This window comes from Corvus hawaiiensis, chromosome 18, assembly GCF_020740725.1.
Source record: "Corvus hawaiiensis isolate bCorHaw1 chromosome 18, bCorHaw1.pri.cur, whole genome shotgun sequence".
In the NCBI taxonomy this organism is placed as follows: Eukaryota; Metazoa; Chordata; class Aves; order Passeriformes; family Corvidae; genus Corvus; species Corvus hawaiiensis.
Genome location: NC_063230.1, coordinates 9,387,661 through 9,408,210, shown reverse-complemented (window position 1 = coordinate 9,408,210; position 20,550 = coordinate 9,387,661). Strand labels below are relative to the sequence as shown.

General features: G+C 41.6%; 1 protein-coding gene across 1 annotated transcript in view; it reads right to left on the bottom strand.

Annotated features, from left to right (window-relative positions):
• Positions 1-20,550, bottom strand: part of GALNT9 (polypeptide N-acetylgalactosaminyltransferase 9) — a 133,839-nt gene that overhangs the window by 85,025 nt on the left and 28,264 nt on the right. The window contains exons 3-4 of the mRNA XM_048322841.1: positions 3,118-3,284; positions 1,187-1,361 (exon numbers count right to left, since the gene is read on the bottom strand). Of these exons, the coding sequence (XP_048178798.1) occupies positions 1,187-1,361; positions 3,118-3,284 (342 nt within the window). The remainder of the gene's footprint in view (positions 1-1,186; positions 1,362-3,117; positions 3,285-20,550) is intronic.

The window sequence follows — 20,550 nt, the reverse complement described above, 5'->3', positions numbered from 1 at the left end:
CATCAGTCAGACCTCGATGTCTTTATAAAATGATAACAAAATTCTCCTCAAGCCTCAGAAAACTGCAGCTTGGGCAGGACAAGCACTGGGGACAGCACCCAGAGCATGCTCTCCCCTGTCCCTGATCCTGTCCCCTAGCTGGTATTACCCTAGATGAATGTTTGAAAAGATTTGAACGATCTACTTGCTTTAAAAGCAAATAAATAAATTAAAGCCGCTCTTAAGCTTCTAGAAAATTAACTACAGCTGCTATTATAGTCTAACATAGTCCTAAGGAAAAAAAATGGGATGAACATAAAGCAGGTGCACTACAAGACTTATTTTATTGTATCTTCCATTTTATAAAGATATTCATGGACATATAAAAATAAACACTCTACTCCTTTGCAATTAAGTTTCTCTCTAGTTGTAAGTACAGCTATTTTTAGTTTTAATTTGAGGATATCTCCCAGAATTGCAGAGTATAATCATTTCCACTGTAACTCTGCATCATCATTATCAAATACCAGCCTATCTTTGGAAAATGCACGTTTTACATGCTGAAGGTCCCAGCAGCCCTTTTGCAGCTGATGGTACAGATCAGCTCCGACAGTCCCGACTTCCAGTAATGCCAAATACTGGCCACCAAGTGGTGCTACAAAGGTTTATTTCAAATGCACTTCTGGCCCATTAAACCAAAAGGGGATGGGGAAAGGCATGCTAATTTCAAGCCCTATTAAAATATTCAGGCAATAATTTAATGTTTCCTTCAAATGTAAATGCAAGAAAATTTATGAGGAAATCAGACTGGTATTCAAGTTTTTAAGAAGAAATGCTAGAAAATGACAAGGAGGGAAAAAAAGCACTTGAAATCCTCCAGCCCAGAGCCTCCTTAATGGTGTCTCCCCATTTGACTGCTTTGGGATTTCACATCCATTGTGGTTTCAATTACTTCTCTCTCCACTGAGCTGTGCTAGACCAGGCACAACAGCTTTTTTATGGATCTTGCAGGAGCCTGTCAGCAATGTTGCAATAATCAGGAACACAAATCAGGAGTAATTGCTGATGTGGTAACAGCAGCCTGCAGCCGCCTCATCCCTGTAAGCTGAGCTGAGCAAAGCCCTCCCACAGCCTTGGAGCCCCAGTGCCGCTGTCCCAGTGCCGCTGTCCCAGTGCCACAGTCCCTCTGAGAACAGCCAGCACTTACCAGCCAATGTTGAACTCCACGTGGGCATCGAAGAACCCGACCACAGGAGAGGTTGCTGCTTTCCAGCCCTGGATCCTGGCTCGGATCAGCCCCTCCCGTTTGTTGTTGCGCACTATTTTCACCAGGCCCGGGTATCTCTTATGGACGTACTGGTCCAGATTAAATTTTAGCTCAACTGCAGGACAGAAAAAACCAAGCCACACAAACATTTAGAATGAGAAAGGCCCTGCAATGCTGTGTTCTACTCTTATTCTGCAACAGAAAGGGAAAGGAATCCTTAAATGTTCCTAAACCCCTGGTCAGTCTGACAGATACAAAGCCAGTACCACAGCTGAGGCATGGACCAGTTCCAGGGGTTTCAGCTCAGAGAAATTCCCTACACACCAGAGACTTCCCAGGTTTAATGTGGCCTGATGGATTTGAGTATAGTGCTGAAGAAGTAGTTTGTCTAAATATTTTTAAATAATTACCGTTCTAATTCTCTGATGATTTGTGTTAGGTTACAACTGGCCTCTGGAAGGGCAATTCTGACCATAAGGAAGTGTAACATGTCAGTCTGGTGATTTTTTTTTCTGATTTATGCTGTTCAGTAAGAGTTTGAAAAATAACCTCAATGGATTTTGGGTCAAGACCTAATTCAGATCACAATGAATTTCTCTTTATTTTCAGGGTTTTCCCTTAAATATAATTAAGATTCCTCAATACCAGGCTTCTTTCTTTTTTAACTAAATGGATATTGAAGATCTCAATTAGACTTCTCTTTTGTTCATTTTCAGGCATTCAATCACAGATGGAGCAGAACTCATTCACCCTTTTTCAGCTTCATTTCAAGAGGCTCATAAACAGGCAAATTACCAAAATGGTCTCTCTATTTTTTTTTAAATCAATGTAGTTTGGTAATTCCTTTACACTGAAAAGTATTCATAAAGTGGCTTTTGCCCTAATATATTTATCAGGAAAACTAGTAGAGGCTTCCAGGACATTAGGAGCCTCATTTTTCTGATCTATATTAGACAATAGAATCATTACCATTGGAATCAAAGACTTGATAAATCTCCAGTTATTTAGAAGAGTGGCAGAGAAAAGCCATCTAAGAGTTCACTGAGAAATGATGAGTTCAATTTTCCTCAGGATTGCCTTGCCTCAAACACTTTGCAATCTCACGTAATTACTCCACAGGTTACACTGCCATAACTAAAATCTGAATTGCACAAACATTTTCTTAAATCTACAGGTTTTGGAACTTATTTTTGTTTGAGTTATCTCTTCTCTCAGCTCTCCCGTCTCTTTGGGGATCCTGAAGAGTAACAGCAACTTAAAACTGAAAGAACTTAAAGCTGTTTATCTGAGGAGGAAGTGCTAAATTTTAGGCTTATTGGAAATAAATATGATTTTAGAGGATGCATGTATCAGTTCTAGAAGTCTAAGGTACAACAACTTTACACACAACAATACTGCTAGCCCCTTGTATCCTGAGAATTCTTCAAACATGACTGTATTGTGAAACATGTTGATCAACAGCACCCTGTATGCTCACCAGTATTTTGATTTTGGATTAAATCATGAAGAAACAATGTGCTGCCATGTAAAAGAGCAGGAACTTTCTTTAGGGAGAATCTGTAGCCTCACTTTTCCTTGGAAGCAGAATTTAAACTTTTAGTGTATTAATGATGATACTCCTCTGGGTCTGAAAATTTGGAGAAAAGTGTCATATTAAGACTGCCTACACAAATGCCTTCATTCCGTGAGGGTTTCAATGAAATCAACAGGGTTTATCCACATAATGTTTATTTGTTATACAAATAGTCAATATTTACTCACAGCTTTGTGCAAATGGCTCAATCAACCCTCTCATCAACAAACACATTTACATCGCACATCTAGAAATCCCACAGGGCACAGTACTCAGAGGCAAAGTGACAAAAGCTCACCATTGTCACTGTTGTCATCCACCAGGATGATTTCCTTGAGCAGGTGGGATGGGGTGTGGTTCACCACGCTGTGCACGGAGCGCAGGATGACAGAGAGAGCCTCGTTCACAAATATGAACACCACAGAGATCTGGGGCAGGTCATCAGGGTAGGTCATCTGCTTGCACCTGGAGAGAAGAAAGACACAATTAAAACCCAAGCAGCCATTGGGAGGCAAAACAGACTGAAGAGTATCCTCTTCTCCTTGCTCTCCATCTGGGTAGGGATTTGCAGACTTTGTCATTTCTAACCCCAAGGAAAGATGTGGTAAAGGCTTGAAAGAATCAACCTGGTCAGGAGCAGGAACCTCTTCATTGGCCCAGTATAAAACACAGGGTGTGTGCATGCACACAGATTTGTAGCAGCTTCATTCCCTGGAAGGTTAAAAGCATCTCTTGAAAACCAAAGGAACATCAATGACTCTGCTCAAAACCAGCCTGGAGAAGGCCTACAATGGCACACCCTGGCTGTGCTCCCAGGGGAACCATCAGCAGAACTGCATCTCATACTTTTCAAACCAACATTCACTCGAGCAAAGTTTGGATTTGCCCATCCAGAGAGCACTTGCCACCCTTTCTGAGTGTGCAGTTTGTGCAGCAATAACAAACATGTGACGGCTGTCGTACAGGCCTGCACTTGCTGAAATATCTGCAAACAGGTCTGCTCCCTCTGAGACGTCACCTTGCTAGGCTGCTACATCCTGATTCACAATTTGCTTTTGTGCTGCTCACCGACACATATATTTTACCACAGACCATTTTGAGAAGAAAAATTGAGGCCTGGAGAAGTCACACAGCACAGAGCAGAGCTCCTGCTTCCCAAGTCCTCGGCCCATGCCCCTCTGTAACACCACACTGCCTTATTTCAGTGGAATTCTCTCCCATTAGCAAAGATCTAACTTTAAAATCTACCTCCGTGTTCTCACAGTCAAAAGCCATTCAGAATTACCATAGCAATTACTGAACCTGCTCTCTAAAATACTGCTAATGATATCACAGAAAATGACTTCTCCTGCTCTTATCAAACTTTCTGACCTCTATGCTCATTACTTTGGCATAACAATCACTTTTTTCCCCACTATTAGCAGTCATGGGGATAGGGCAGGTGACAAATGCTTGACTGCTGAGTAACCTCTGGAAGTCAGTTATGAATTCTGGTAAAGTGTAATTGTTCATAATTCCTGATCCCAGCACTATCTGCTCAGAGACCTGAGCACTTGTCATTGATTCCAGTGTTACCATAGCTACTTACTGGCAGCTTGCTGGTGGCCTGTGCCACACAGAGGACCACTGTGTAAAACTTCTGGCTAAGCAGCACTCTTACAAAGCCTAAAAATAAGCCTGGAACAAGTAGAGAGGTTTTCAGGAGAGTGTGAATGCTCTGACACAGTCCTCTTTTTTGCATTTCTTGTTTGAATGCAATTTTCCTCTTGAGCACACCAACATATCAAAGAAGTCCGTCAGGAATACTTCAGTAACGGGAAAGAGCCATCAGCTAAAAACATGGACTTTGCAAGATTTCCTGTGATGAGGGACATCTTTTACCTGACAGCAATTTTCTCTAGAGTCTCACCTGTATCAACACATCACAAACCGCACCTCAGGAATACAGACCAGTCCTCAGGTGGAGGTGAGGCAGAGGAGGAAGCCCACCCCAGGCCATCCATCCTCGTGGGGTCCTGCAGCAGCACTCAGAGCTGGCAGGAAAGGAGGGTGGGAAAGTGTGTAAGAGGTTGTGACACAGGAGGAGGGATTACAGCAAGAATGAGAGGTCAGTCAAAGCAGCACTTACTACAGAAGGGACAAGCAATTACAGGAAAGGTGGGATGATCACGAATGTCCAAAACAAAGAGGCATGTGTGGAAGGACCAAGATTGCCTAGGAAAAGACAGGGAACCACTGGAATACTACAAGACCTCAGAGAATTAGGAATTTTGCTGAACTTCTCAGAGTAAAAAGTATTTGTTTTATTGGCAAGTGAACTGAAACACCTGGGCATCCAGCCACATGTTCCTGGTCAGACTGACAGGGTAAGCGTGAGCAGGACTAATTCCAGTGCTTTCCTGCCACCCTCCTGCTTTCATTCTGAGAAAAAAAAAAAAAAAAAAAAAAATCTAATTCCAGCTTTAAAACCAGCACACCAAAACCATAACCTCCTAATTTTTTATTTATTTGTTCTTCATTACACTAAATCAATGCATTATTGTCCCAAGTGTCACTCCATGGCCTTGCTGGTTCACAAGACTTTTCATGCCTTAGTTCTCAGTGATTACTTACACTGTAGGGCATCAGGGACTGCTTTAGATAAAAAACTTGTTTGAATTTCTTATTCCACCTGGATGAAGTCATCCCTATCACTTCTCACTGCAACCTTCTGTCTGGCAGTTCTCCCCTTTTTTTTTCTATTAGCAGGACATAGTTGAAAAACTGCATTTTGGCTGCATTTGAAAAGAGCACTCCAAACAATATATATTGGAATATTTTTGGTAATGCCACTGCAACAGGGACACCTAGATGTGCAAAAGCAAAACCTCGGAATTTAGCAGCAGTTTAAAAGCTGTCATAAATTTATTTACTGCAGTGAGGATGAAGAACAACAAAAGCAGCTGTCCAGCTGAGCACTTTCCAAAGCACAGAAGTGATTTAAGGGTTTATTTGCTGCAGACTTCAAGTCAACCTTGAACTCCCAACTCCTTAGGTCACTTCAGAAAATGGGATCGATGTGCTGAGGTAGTCAGGAGAAATTACTGGTCTGCTAACAAACACTTCTGATGGTGTTTGAGAGCATGAGCAGTCCCAGTTGAGGTGTCTTTCCTTAAAAATCAGTGGGTGCTTAAGTGCTTTTCTGGATTGTCGCCCGAGTTCTTCCCAGTGTGTTCTCTAATTAGATACCAGCCAAAGCAATTTACAGTTAATACTTCCTTCATTCCAAGAAACTCGAACCAGAGCTTGACACTCTGAGCCAAACAGTGACATTAGCAAGTCTCAAAGTGCCAAAGCAAACCCATGACTGTCACCTCTCACCACCTTTGCTCAGCCAGAGGCTGACAATGGACCAAGTGCACTGCAGTGGGTCAGCCAGTGGTGCCTGTATGCAAGGGACAGAAAATCAGAGTGTCAGAACACACAGAGTCCTCCTTGGAGCAGCCCTTGATGGCCCTGGAGCAAGGCAGCAGGGGACAGTTCATTATAGAGGAAAAAGGTAAGGCTGTAACAAACCTATTGACTTTCAATGAGCCAAAGGGCATCTTTGCAGAAAACGGTTGGAGCAGCAGCCTGGATGCAGAGGTTTCAACAAGAAATCTATGAGCTAATGATGAAGCAGCTTAGCACAAGACTAGTCACTTTTATTATTTCTTTTGAGAAGAAAATTACTGGAATGTGAAGAAATCAAACTGTGCAAAATGTACTAGCAAGGCACACCTTTACAATCCTTCAGCCTTACTGCCAACAGAACTCTAGTAAGAAATGTAGAAATCATGCCTTTTTCAGCCCTCATGCTGTGAATTGCCTGAGAGTTTAAAGCACCCAATGCTCTGCCAGGGAAGAGAGCAGGGTGCCAGCACAGTCTCCACATCTGTGCACCAGGTCTGACCACACAGTGAACTGTGGCAACCAGGTGAGGGAGGACAATTACAGTAATCAATAGCTGAAACTTGGCCTCGTTAACATCCAGCACTCCTGAGTTCAGGAAGAATTCAGAGTGCACATTTGACCTCTGTGGTAGCTAACGATAGTCTGAGCTGGGCAGGCACAGCTTCCGTGGGATATTCCTGTGATTTCAAATCATTTCAAATTTTCAAAAAAATTTCAAATTCTGAACTGTCAGCAGGCCCCACAGCATACAACCAGCAGAGGAGCTCGGGTCTCCAGGGCACACAGGTACCCTGGACAGGGACACAGCCTGGATGTGTGCAGGACTAGGGATTCCAGCAAAGGCTGGCAGTGCCATGGCTAATCACTTCCATGGGCCAGCTGAGGATGGATTAGACCGGATATGTGAAACAGCCCTTCAGGCAGCTTTCATTCAACACGTCAAGCATCAAACCTGGGGCATCCTGCTGTTGTCTTGGGAAAGGTCTTTTGAGTGTTCTCATTCTGTATTTGCTACTGCAGAGCTTGGCTAGCAACCCAGAGGTATTTCCTTTGTACATGATAGAGAGCTTGATGTCAGATCATTTTTCTCTATTCTGGAGATGATTTTCACTCATTCTTTCCTTTACATTGAACTGGTTCCTTAGATGAACATTTCCCAGCCAGCCTCCTGAGCCCAACTGTGAGCACTGTCTTGCAGGCATAAGAAAACAGGGAAAGCTCTTTGGTTGGCAGACCAGAACCTTGGAAAAAACCCCCATGTACTGACATAAAAAGGTCATAGAAACTGGGACATGAGAAAACAAAAGGTACTGAGCTGCACGTGAACCTGCTCATGGCAATAAAGGGAGGAAGGAAGTTTTCTTTTGTCTGAACATTCATTCCCTGATAGATGTATTTAGTTTATTTGTATCTGATCCAAGCGAAACACATGAAGTCCTCTGTTTATCAGGTTGCTCTTACAGTCCATTTGGGTTGCACTACTTTTTGTGAACGACTGACACTGCAGCCATGCTGGTAGTTCAGTGCATTACCAAAGAAAGAAAAATCTTTCCTGCTCTATTTCCCCTGCCCTTTTTTCCTGTCTGCAAACTTGCTAAACTCCAAAAATGAGTTTTGCTTGCAGACCTTAATATACTGAGTTTGGAAATGGATTAAGCAATGCATTTAGAGATTTCTGACAGCTTTACCCTTCAGGAAGAAATGCAAACAAAATTAAAGCTGCTTCATGAATCTTTAAAGTGTTTAATACAAGATATGTTTTTCCAATGAACTACTGGGATGGAGATGACTGAAGGTTTCTCTCCTTCACAAACTTGATGAAATTGCAGGGCATGAAGAAACATCTGCAGTTCTGGCACAAAAAACCCCTACCCCAACATGTTCTCCACCTTGAAAGCTTCAGAATGATCTGTGTTCATGTTTTATAGCCACAGCAGGAGAAAGAGTTGGAACAGCTCCTTATTTGGTACATGATCAATGAAAGGACAAAGATAAATATTAAAAAAGATTATTGAACCCTTGCTCTTTAATACTAACAAATACTACTTTTAATCACCAGATCAATATGTATTTTGAGCCCTGTTAAACCAAAGGCTCAGACTAATCTTACCTACATGGTTACCTTTTAGCACCTAAATGCTGCTGTGGCTTCTATAGGCACAGACGATTTACCACAGCTAAATCACTAAATTTAGTGTCTAGCTCAATGCCCGATTTCTTTCTCCAGGAAGGCACTGAGGCTTTACAGCTAGTGCTGGATGTAACAGTAACTTTTGAGCTGCAAAAGTAAACTAACATTACCTTCCTGTTCCCCATTGGCACAAAAGAGGAAATGTGACAAGCTGCAAACATCTCCTTCCCCAGCATGGGATCCAGCTGCTGACCAGTCAGCAGCAAAAGCAGTGACAGGCCACAAAACTGATTAGCTCCATGGATCATGAATCTGTCAGCCAGAGGCTCCAACTCCTTCCTAATTAATTCTCCTTCTCAACAGAAGATGTTAACTGTATTATGGCACAACATTCTCTTTCTATTGAGGGTGGATTTTCCTGCCCTATCCAAAAACCCAAATGGTAAATTTTTGAGTTCAGAATATGTTCTTACTTTCTGCTCCTGTTTTTCAGCCCAGGGACAGCATTCCCTAAGAACATATAAATACAACTGTGAACAAGAGAGCAGGGGTACAGAACACAGATGCTCTATGTACCTTGAGAAAAGCAGCACAGTTACAACTAAGGTAAAACAATAAGTGAATCATTTTCACAAAAAGCCTAGGAATTATGTTGATAGCAAAAGATGCCTTCTTCTGTGTTCCTTATGGAACAGCCTCCATTTTCAAATATCCTCCAGCAGAAAAATCAATGCCTTCTCCTTCTTCCTGAATGTTTGGAGAAGTGCAGGTACAACACACGGTGCAATTCTTGTTGGTGCTGTAAGTCAGAGGAAATCCACTAAAATAACCTGTTCTCCATCTTTCCTCATACACAGTGATGTTGATGATCATTTTCTCATAAAGTGAGATCTTAAATCTACTCCATACTGTGGGAATTCCCAGCAGCTTTTTTCACATTCTTCTTGACATATTTTTTCTTATTTTGCATCCAAAAGGCTAAGAAAGAAACCCCCCACACTCATCAGAAAGAAACCAGGCCAAGTCCTTGTACCTGAGCTAACCTCAAACACTTCCTGTATCAAGGAAAAATGTTCTTCCATGTCAGCCACAAGCAATTTATTGCAATGTGCAATGAGTTTTCCAGAACACACCTGGTCATGGGAATTTCCCACATTCCCAGGCTGAACATTTGGATTTGATGTCTGTAGGATTTGCAGACTGAAGAACAGCGGCAGCCTTCCTAAAATAACTGCCTTTTATACTTTAGGACTCTCTCTTCATTGTCCTATTTCCTACAGGAAAGACCAAATTTACAGGAATTTCAGTCCTCTAATATTTCTATGAAGGAGAGAGCCCTTTCAAGCTGGACACAGGTAGGTTAAAGCTCCCCATGAACTTCCAATAACACACATTGGACAAGTGTTTCCTGAGAATCACAGCTTTGTTTTTTGTTCTTCTTCCTTTCTTTTAAATTCCAGGCCAGTACAACTGTGACTAATTGCTCTGCACATAAAAACCCAACACATGTTTGTGCCTTTTGTTTTATAACACACTTGCTCGATTTGGTTTAATTCCTCCTTTCTCTATGACAAATTATTTTTATATTTATAGTAGAAAGCCCTGAGAACTGTCAATCAGTGACTGGTAGCGCAATATAAATGCAGAATTAACATATGCAGCATGAAGACAACTCTACTTGTGAAGAATATTAACCCTTATATTTAAGATTATTAGACTCTTCAAAAGTAGCTGCTGCACACATAAAATAAGAGGCTTTGTATTTCAGTGAGCTATTTCTGGTTTTCCTCAGGCAAACAATACCAGAAACATGCCATTATGTCTAATACCCTTATTGATTTATACATATAAAAATGCTAAAACTAGTTTCAATCACTTTAAAAACAAGCCTCTTTATTAACATGAAAAATGGCTAAAAGCTCGTGCTCACATCCTTCTGTAGTAAAAAGTCTTTGCCTTTTTTTTTTTTTTTTTTGTAACTTACCTTGAGTCATTAATATGTTTTGAAATACCATCTGTAAAAAATTTCCACTCTATCCCCCAGTGTGCCAGTCCGGATCTGCCTCTGGCTGTATGCATGCTGCATCACAAAGCATTAGGCTCATTGGAAATTAATGGAGAGGCTGAAATCTGCTTTCAAATGCTTTCCAAAAATCCCCAAAGAAAACAGATCCCCTGTGCAACTTTATTTTTAATGGTGCTGCACTTAAATTTAAGGGGGAGCTCAGCTAAATTCCAAGTGACATGTATTCTGCCTCATTTTAGGTGATTAAAACAAATGGCTTGTTTAGTGATTCTCATGATTTTGCAAATATCCTCACTCCAATTCCAGCTGGATTCTTAGCTTGCATCCTTTTGAAGTAAAAACTAGTGAAGAATTTTATTTTAAAAAAGCCATAAAGGCAGTGTTAGAAAATTCTGCTTTGAGATTGAAGAGCTCTTTGAAGTTAAGTGAAATATAAAAATTGGTGAAACTGATGAAGTGATTATTAAATAAAGGCCAAACTTTGTGTCAATTTGATTTGAAGTTCATAGCAGCAAAATACATTCAGGAAAACACTACCTTTTGTGCAACTTTTTAAAACTTAATTCTGGGAACCATGTTGTCCGTGGGGAACAGAGAATTTACACTCTCATTTCTGCTTTGCCAAAACTAAGACCTCCTATTTCAAATAGGGAAGGTTCACAAAGAGCTACCCAAAAAGCCAGAAGTTGTTTTCCAGGGTGCATTCACAAAATTGGCTGCTACCCAGTGGCACCACTTCTTGTTGCTGCCACCAAGGGTCCTTGCTCTCCAGCAAGCCACGTGAAGCCATTTAGCTGCACTTCCAGCAGCGGCTGTCAGTACATTTCCCATTAAAGGAGTCCTTTTCCACTCAAGGTGATGCATCAAGATCCCAGAAAAGGTTCTTTATGGCAAAGGAATAATTAGTCCCAGCATGTCTGCAGGGAGTGAGATGGTAACAGCCCAGACAACCAACAGCAGGTTATGTATCTGAAGACACCACCCCTCCTCTGAAGCATCTCTCCTATTGCCTACTGAGCCCATGCCAGACACAAAGGAAAAGCAGTGGAGTTGATGAAATCAAAGGAATTATTTTCAATAAATAATGCATAAGAGTAAGCTCACCCTTTTCCATTTGCACAGAACAGTTTGCTGTACCCTTGAAGCTATTTGTTATTCAGATAATAATATGTAAATAGAGGAAGTTATCCTTGACTATTAAAAAATGTACTGCAAGTACTTAATATTAAAAATTCCAGGTACTTTTGTTTAATTTTGACTATCTCTCTGTCTCAGCTGGTGTTGCTGGTGCTGGACAGAGGCTGAGTATCACAGTGTTACCTGGAAATGTAGGGCAATAAAAAAGTTTTCAAGGTAACTGCTGCAGAGCTCTTCATGAATTTCATTACAGGTTTGCTGTCACGCTGCAGTGTAGTGGTAAGGAGGAGAATAGAGGAATGCAATAATTTTCCACTATCACTTCAGCTAACAATGTTTTTTATGGTCTTGGGAGGATATACAACAACGTTTGGCAAACAATCCCTTCTTTAATGGGCTCCAGTGTATTTCACAGGAGACCAGCTTTAATCTTTGGTCAAATTCAGTTATGCAGCAGAATGATTCTTTCTACCTATGTACAAATACAGGATGGTTGGAGGAGTAAACCACCAAATGGGAGGTCAGCCATAAACTGAATAAACCCACCCCACCACTGCCTGCCAAAACTGTAGTGAGAGCTCTCTTTAATCTTCACTTCTCCCAGCTGCTGCAAGGCTGGTTGTAGCCCAGAAAGGTAATGCTCCCCTAGTAATCACAACACTTGGCTGAGGTGGTGCACAAGCTCATTTGACTAACCAGCAATGGCCTTGAAATGTTTGAACAGTAGTCATGGGCTTCCTCTTACTTTTAATGATCAATTCCTATCAGAATGAAAACAGAACCAAGTTTATGGTATGTGGGAAGAATTATGGTTCAAACAGAGCAGTGTTCCAAGAACAAATGCATAAAGAACATTGATTTAGCACTGAAAATGGGAGTATTAAATCCATGATGTTTAGATGCTTTATATGGGATTGAGGAGAGAGCCTGGTGGCAGCAGCAGAGTGTTTATAAAAAGTCTGAGTCAGGCAGAGAGGACAAAGGAAGGTGCATGTGCTGTATGTGGGTAGGAAGCTGCCTGACAATCAGATGATGGAGCACATCCAAAGCTCTCAATGAACTCTGGATCAGGATCCCATAGGATAAATCATCAGGCAACAGCAGTCAAATCCTAAAGTGCAGATGGGACCTTACTCCTCTCTCCATCTCCCCCAGTGATACTTGCAGGATTGTTCTCTATGCATTGTAACTACTCTGTGAAATGTCCTATTCAAGTAAAGCACCTAGGCATGTCTTAACTTCACTGGGGTTATTAATACACTTGAAACTAGGAACATATTTAAGTGCTGCATTGGACTGGAGCCTAATTGCACTTTTATAGCTTTTGTTTAAATTAAAGGCTAGTTAGAGGTGAACAGCACAGTATTTGATAATTTCATGAACTTAGAAGTTAAATGTTAACAACAGTTCCTTTCTAACTATTTATATAGCTTCAGCTTATATAAATAGAGAAAACTCTTGCGTTTTTATTTAGCTTTGGTTACATGTAGAAATGAAAACAGTTTTTAAAAATCCAGCCACAATTACTGTCTAGCACACAGCTAATACCTAGAGCACACGCTTGATAGCAGCAAAACAGTGCAATGTATGGGGATTTTTTATATTTATGGGCTCTTATCCTAATTCAAAAAAAGAACCAGGTCAACATGTGCTTGCTTTTCACTCAGGTTGACAGAAATTAGGCACATGTCCTAGACCAGGCAACGTACTTAAGTAAGGCTGTGAATTTGAGCAGGCCAAGGACACTCAAAGCCTTCTCCTGGCTCTGAGAGGATTTGGCCATTGCAGCACATCAGTGTTCCTGCACTGCTCCTGCCCAAACCAGCCTGCTGAGAAACTACTTCCCTTTTCACTTTATGTTTTCTGGTATCTTTTCTATCTTGTCCACCGAACACAAGCATTTTAAATTCACATCCTCAGTGTTTGCAGACTTAAATTAATTTGCCACAACAGAGAAAGCCAGGAGTGAGTGCTCTGCACTGGGGGAACGGGGCATTGCCATTAACTGCGTGCCCAGCAGGCTGACGTTCTGTTCACAACCGTGCCCTTCCTCATCCCTCATCTGCAGACACACACATCCAACCAGGGCCTTCCACACTGTTTGCTCAGACCTGCACTTAGAGAAACCTTCCCCCCAGTGCTTCCATAGATTCCCAGGTCTGTCAGGCAAAGGAGTGGAGTTTGCTCTCTGAGCAAACAGAACACAAATTCCCTGCCTCTTGGTACACGCGGGTTAATAACACCAAGGCAATAAGCCAGTGGAGTAGCTGGAGGTCAAACATTTGTTTTCAGGCAGTGAAGAAAATGTAGGAGCAAAGCTTCAATGTCATTTTTATCTTGAGTTTAATGTAAACTGCACCATGACCCTCTGGGAGAACTGTGTCCTAATGAAACGTCCACGGCGGGGATGAAAGCTTACTCCAGTCACTGAATGAGACAACTGTTCACTTTGTGGATGGAAAGAACTAAAATTTATGCCTTTCCTCTGAAATTTTTGGGGTACAGACTAGCTTAGCAACAACACCCCAAGGTATTTTAGTGCACTGTTTTAATTATTACTGCTGCTGTTAATATTCCACCATTATTCAAGTCTGAAGTACCGTGTCTGCCTGAGAGGCGTGTTTCATACCACCCCAGAGGCCAGCCCACTGCTGGGGCCTTCACAAGACAAAACACATAAATGCAGACTAACAAAAGTCTAGGAGTGTAGAATAAATAATATCCCCTGGAGCAAAGAAGAAAATAAACTAATTAAGAAACTATTTGACAACCTGAAGGCATCTCACACAGGTAAAAAGCAATTCCAGAGGGTTTCGTTTCCAGAAGCTGAGAAACAGGGAGCTTGTGCAGAAGTAATACACAGAGATGATATCTCCAGTAATTTAGATCTGCTAAGTGCCTCACTGATAAATTCTGACACACCAACACCACCTGAAATTGTGGGTGCACATCTTAGACCAAGCTCCTTTGGAGCTGCATTTGGCAAGGTGGCCTGGATTGACTGTGGTTTGTTTTTGAGACCACAGCAGAAGGTCTAGATGCAATGTAACAGAAGACAAAAACATTTCAGAAAGCTGGAGGAAAAGAAAAGTGAGTCCCCACACTCCAATATCACAAAGCTTTCAAACAGCTTAACTGGCAGATGCTGTTTCAGAGAAACCAAACCTTGGAAAGCATCTAGATCAAGCTAACCAAGACAGGGAGCTAACATTTGCCAGCCTGTATCTGTCAGGTACTTCTGGCTCTGGCTACTTTTAAGAGTCTCTCACTTTTATTAGCACTAAATTCACTCAAAACAGGAGACACAGGCAAAACAAGCACGAACTGACACTATTAAAATGAAACACTGCATCAACCTGGAGTTCACAATTCAGTTTTATTTCAGACAGAAGAGTAAATTGTCTGACATTTTGGCCTGTTCATGTTTTTATCACAAAGACACAAACAACAACAACTAAAAAGCCCTGAGGTTATGTGACCTGAAACCTTGACTTTCCTATACTATGAAACCTATCCAAATAAAATAGGAATCAGAACTCGGTAATTTTTAAAGCTACATCAGGAAGACACCTGGAGATAACACATACCTCACACTGTCAGCAGAACTAAATTTGCATACACCTTTTAAGAAAGAAATGGGAAACATTATTTCAAAGCATTAGAACTCCTTCAAAGCCCTACAAAGAATCTCAGGTGTAGTGTAACAGAGAGACATGCAAGGAAACATAAAAGGAAAAGAAACACCACCTTGAATTCATTGCCTGTCTTGTTCTGCTACTTCTTTTTATCCTGTAATGTGATATCATGGAGTGTAACATAACATGACAGTTCAGAAATTTACAGGAATACCCTTTTCTCCCTGGAAGTGATAGCAGGCAACAACCAGCCATGGGCTCAGGGGAGGGAAATGAAAGAAATTCTAAAATGCCAGCACACAGCTGCATGTCCTGGCTGGATCTGCAGGTAGTGCTTCTGTACTACAGATATGCCTTTACCTATGAAAGAACAGCTCACACAAATTTGTAGACAGCACCCCACCATTGCTCTTCTTTAGGAGGAAATACTCTTTCTGCCATGGAAATACTGTGGCTTTCTGTTTTTTAAGTTCAAGAAATTACTGCAGTCTCTAAAGCATACTTTAAAAGAGAAAAAAACACATGTTTAAGGTACCTGTGAATGTGCAGGTCACATGAGACACATTTAGTCTGAGGACTGATAAGAAAAATTGAGGGATGCAAAATAGAGCATCTTTTATTTTCCTCCCAGCTGACCAGGCTGCCCATGCTGGCAGGTCATTCTTCAATGAGTGTTGCTAGTACAGAAATCCCATCTTGTTTCAGCATGCCTTGGAGCATGTAACACTTTGGGCTGGATTCACCTGAAATCCTATTTAAGCTGGCTGCCCTAGGTTCCTGAGGGAGGGACTTCCAGAGGACATTACACTCTGTACATGATAAGCAATGCTGCCATGGCATCTCCATCGACTACACAGGCAGCCAAGTCAATCACCCTAAATTAGATGTCTAATTTCTAGTGTTATGCAACCCACCTTAGGTAAACTGTTCATGTATTCAAGAGTACATTCTGGTGCAGACAAATTGCAGGGAATGGCTTCCAGTCTCACTGCATTTAAACACAACATTGCAATCAGTTATTTTTCATACTCCCTAGTTAATCAAATTCAGCCTTCACTAAATCCACATTTATTAGTGCTGACAGTCATGCAGAACTTGTCTTCAACAATTAGTATACACAAAGGCACTGCAAAAATGTAGAAGAGGAAAATGACTACATTTGAACATTAGGTGGCTTTTTGGAAAAGGTTGCTCATTTTTATGGTTATTTTTAATTTAGCCTTTCTGGTGCTCCTTTCATCCCACGGGTCAGTGTTAATAATCAAGACCTATGTTATACACTTTGCAGTATAATTAAAGTCACTACTTAATTGGAAAACCTAGCCCTAAACAAAAGGGAATCAATAATGAATCTAATGGGAAAAGCCAGAGAAAACAGCTATCGAATATCAGAAATAACTGTGAGATACTGCCACGTGTCCAGCACTGCTGCTATGGAGACAGCCTGGAGTCCGATGATGGGGAGGCTCTGCTCATGAGCCATGTCCTGCAAAAAACTGTGGTACTGGCCTCAAAAAGGGGATGGAAGGTTTCTCAATATTTTTTTTTATTATTACAAGGAAACACAGCCACTGTGTCAACCTGTTTCTCAGTCAGTCTTCTCACTGGAGTAATTTAACATTGCACAACTAAATATACAAAGACCCAAAAGTGACCTGGGACTTGGGAGACAAAGGTTTGAGCCCACATTCCAACTAATTCCAAACCATTATTTGTGCAAGGCTAGCAGAGCTCCAGCAGAGATTGGGAGAAGACCTGAAGTACCTTCATAAACAAGGGTCAGGGCATGACTCCAGGACTCAGTGACAGCTACAGGCTGGGCTAATACAGAGCACTGGGGTGTAGATGCTGGAAGTACCTATGACTCAGAGTTTTATTTCCCAGCCAAAGGAACAGGTGATTTTTTCCTCTCCTTTGAGGGCTTTGCACAGTTCCAGTCTGAGCCCTTTACAGCCAAATAAGAAACATTTCCCAAAATGCAGTGATAAGCCTGTGGCGTACACAGGGATACACAAATAAGCACAGATGGCCCAGAGGCAGCAGTGTGAGTGAATTTAGGCTGTCAGCTGATATCCCAAATGATCTGAGTCAGAACTACAACACCAAACGCTGAGGAAGAGCTGGTCAGAGGAAGCAGCACAGGGATTTACTCAGTCCACACCAGTTCCTTCTCCTCTTGGGCAAGGCAAAAGTCAGCTGAAACTCGGCTACATCTCTGTGGGGCTGTATCTCCAGCTGTTCACACAGATAATGTGTGTGCAAAGTGCTGTTTGTAGGGGGTTCACAGCCCAAAAATGCCCAGCCCATGTGACTTGGCAAAGCTGGTCAACAGCTACAGGAAGTCCCAGAGCACGTGTACACACCCCCCTCCTTCGCCCTGTTCAAAATCCACATCTGGACACTGATTGGGGATCTAATTAAAACACTCCAGTTAGTTTCATCTCTTACTGAATTTCCTTCCAATAAACAATCTTAATCTGTTGCCCAGAGGTAATTCTGTCTGCTTCATTTTCTGTCTATGTTTTTCCTTCTCTCTGCTTCAATTTACGTCATGTGTTCAGAGTGCCCAAAAAAGGGATTTTTCAGAATTTCAGCATGGCTTTTTTCAATTAATTGAGAGTGGGTGCAAAAAAAAAAAGTCAAATGCTTTCCTATAAAAAATAAGCTTAATTGAAATCAAAATATCATGCCTGTACTTTGATTGTGAAACATTGTTCTGCCTAAAAAAAATGAAATGCTTAATTTCAGCTAATGTTTCATTTTACTGTGACCTGATATTTAATCTGAAAGTATTGGAACAAGCTAGTAATGGAAAATCCATCATTTCAAGACTGATTTTTAAAATGGGAAACTAAAGGTTTCATTGGTCTAAACTCTTTGTTTAAACAAACATTTTACAGAAGATCTTCAGCCTAACACAAAATATTTTTAGGCGATATTTTTTTTTCACTTGTCATTTTCTGCTAATCAGAAATTCTGATTCCTGGAAAGCTCTGGATCTGTTTCACTTCAAATATTCCTTGTGAAGAAGCCCATTACATTGCACTCTGGTTACCCTGGAAAGAATCCTACGGGTCTGTTTTAATTTGGACTTTCTTGTGTCCTTTCTCTAAGTGGCTCAAAGAACACCCAGCACCCCCAGAGGATCTGAAAAACAGGTCATGAGGCAGAGCAAGCAGCAGAGGTGGAGAAGACCAAATAATCCCAGACCTAGCCTTCTCCAGTGCACTGATCCAAAAGCTGATGCTCTTTGAAAGCCATCTGCCTTCATGCCCTGCTCCTGCAGCGACATCCAGCACGGCCGGGCAGAGGAGCGGCCGCCGACAGCCTCGGGCAGGGACCATCCAACCACACCACCAGCCCTCCTCCCAGCACAGAGAAACTGCAAACACACAGATGATGTGGCTCGAGAGAGCTGCTGACTGATGGCTTAAGTATCACAGGGACTCCCCAGAGATCTACCACCAAAAGAAAGGGTCAGAATTCAAGGTGATCGTTCTGCCTTCACAGATGGCTGGAGCTCATGGGTCACTAAGGACCATCTCTGACAGCAGGGCTGCTCTCCAGCTGCTGGCCTCACTCAAGCTGCTGTTATTAAACCTTTGAATGAACAAATCAGAGGTCTATTTACCAAGCCTGCCCCCTTGATAACACTATTTGATCAACTCCAGAATTCTCTTTGATAGGTAATTAAAAGAGCTTTTCCTTAGGTATGGAGTGGATTGAACCATTAATTACACTTCACAGCCCCAGAGATGCAATTCTTTTGCTATTGTGAAATGTCTATAGCAAACCACAAAAATGCTTGCCTCCATAAAAGAACTGAATAAATGAAAGCAATTTCCTCGAGACCCAGATTTCTCTGCGTTTTATGGCTGAAGACTTGAGTTGCCACAGCATTAATAAGTTTGTTCTTTAGGGCTGGATTTTCTCAGTACAAACATCCCTGACCATAACACAAAGAAATACCTTCTTTGGCTGATAGAGCCAGCAGACTGAATTCATATATTAATAATATTGTTATCACTGAACTGCCACAATGCACTCGGCATCCAGTTGCACAAAAAAAGATCAGTTAAATTAAAGATCCTCACCAAGCAGTGACAATTTTGTGTAAAAGCCAATTTAGCCATTATGGAAGCTCCAGGATCATATTAACTTTTCTCAAAAGTATGCATAATGCACGACAGCAAGTGGTTTTGACAAGTGCCTGAGTGTGTGTGAGTCTGTGTGTGTGTGGATGTGTCCTGCATGTAAAGAAACCCCTGAAGTTATTTAAGTTGCAAAGTCAAGTGATAGAAAGATAGAAAATGCTGGATTTACAGGTGTTGCACCTGTTCAATTCAACCCCTTGCTATCCAGGCTGTGCATCAAAAAGAACAAGGGAATTAATGTTATCCTGAGAGACAATGCCTATGTTTGAAAGCATCTGCTTAGCTGACAGTTCCCAATTTTCCAGCACGCTACACTGTAAAACAAACAGCTTTTGTAAGTTTGGGGGCCTTTCCCCCATCTTTGAATGACATTCCCTAATATTTTGGACTTTTTCTACTTTCTTTATCTTTGATAAAGTCAAAATCTACTGTCACATGCTCTAGCACCTCTGCCTTCATGCATGGCTGGGAAGGACTGAGTCTGATCCTTTGTTACTGAAGCAGAAGCCAATATTTTGTGCTGGAGCTGGCAGCAGTGGCTGTTATACCCCCAAAAGGGCAGGAGGATGAATTCTGGCAGCCTGTTGTAGCCACACAGGGAAACCTGTTCTCCTCTGCTCAGTGCCTGCAGGGGTTTAGGTGGCTGACTCTGGGAAGTGCAGAAACTCCACCAAAATCTCAGCTCTGTTGCTCCAGGTCTGGTTTTGACTATTCAGTCAAACATTGTCCCTTTGATATTATGGTAAGAAAGGCATGGACAGGGTCCAGCAGATTTCACAGCATTCCCAGGGGCAGGATTCAGGACTATTCTACACCTACACATATTGGGAGGGATAACTGACACGAATACATGTTCTTATGCTTTCCCACACAGAAGGTTCATTGGCATCAATGGATTATTTTCACTAAGTGCTCAGTTTTTTTCAATCATGATACTCATTTTATATATGGAAGAACATGTATGGAAATTAATCCAATAACACTTCACCATCAAATAACACTTTTCCTGGAGAACTACAGAGCAAGCTCTAGCTTAAGCCATGTGCTTCCAAAACAAAAATAACTTTTTCCTTACAAGAAGAGCTTCTCTTTCTTCTCTTGCACAGAGGATGTAAGATGTGTTAGTGAGGGCTTGAAGTCCTGCTAATATTTTACTGCTGGGAAGAGAAATCAGGACGTCAATCATTCTGAGCTCTCTGCAACATATTTCCTACAG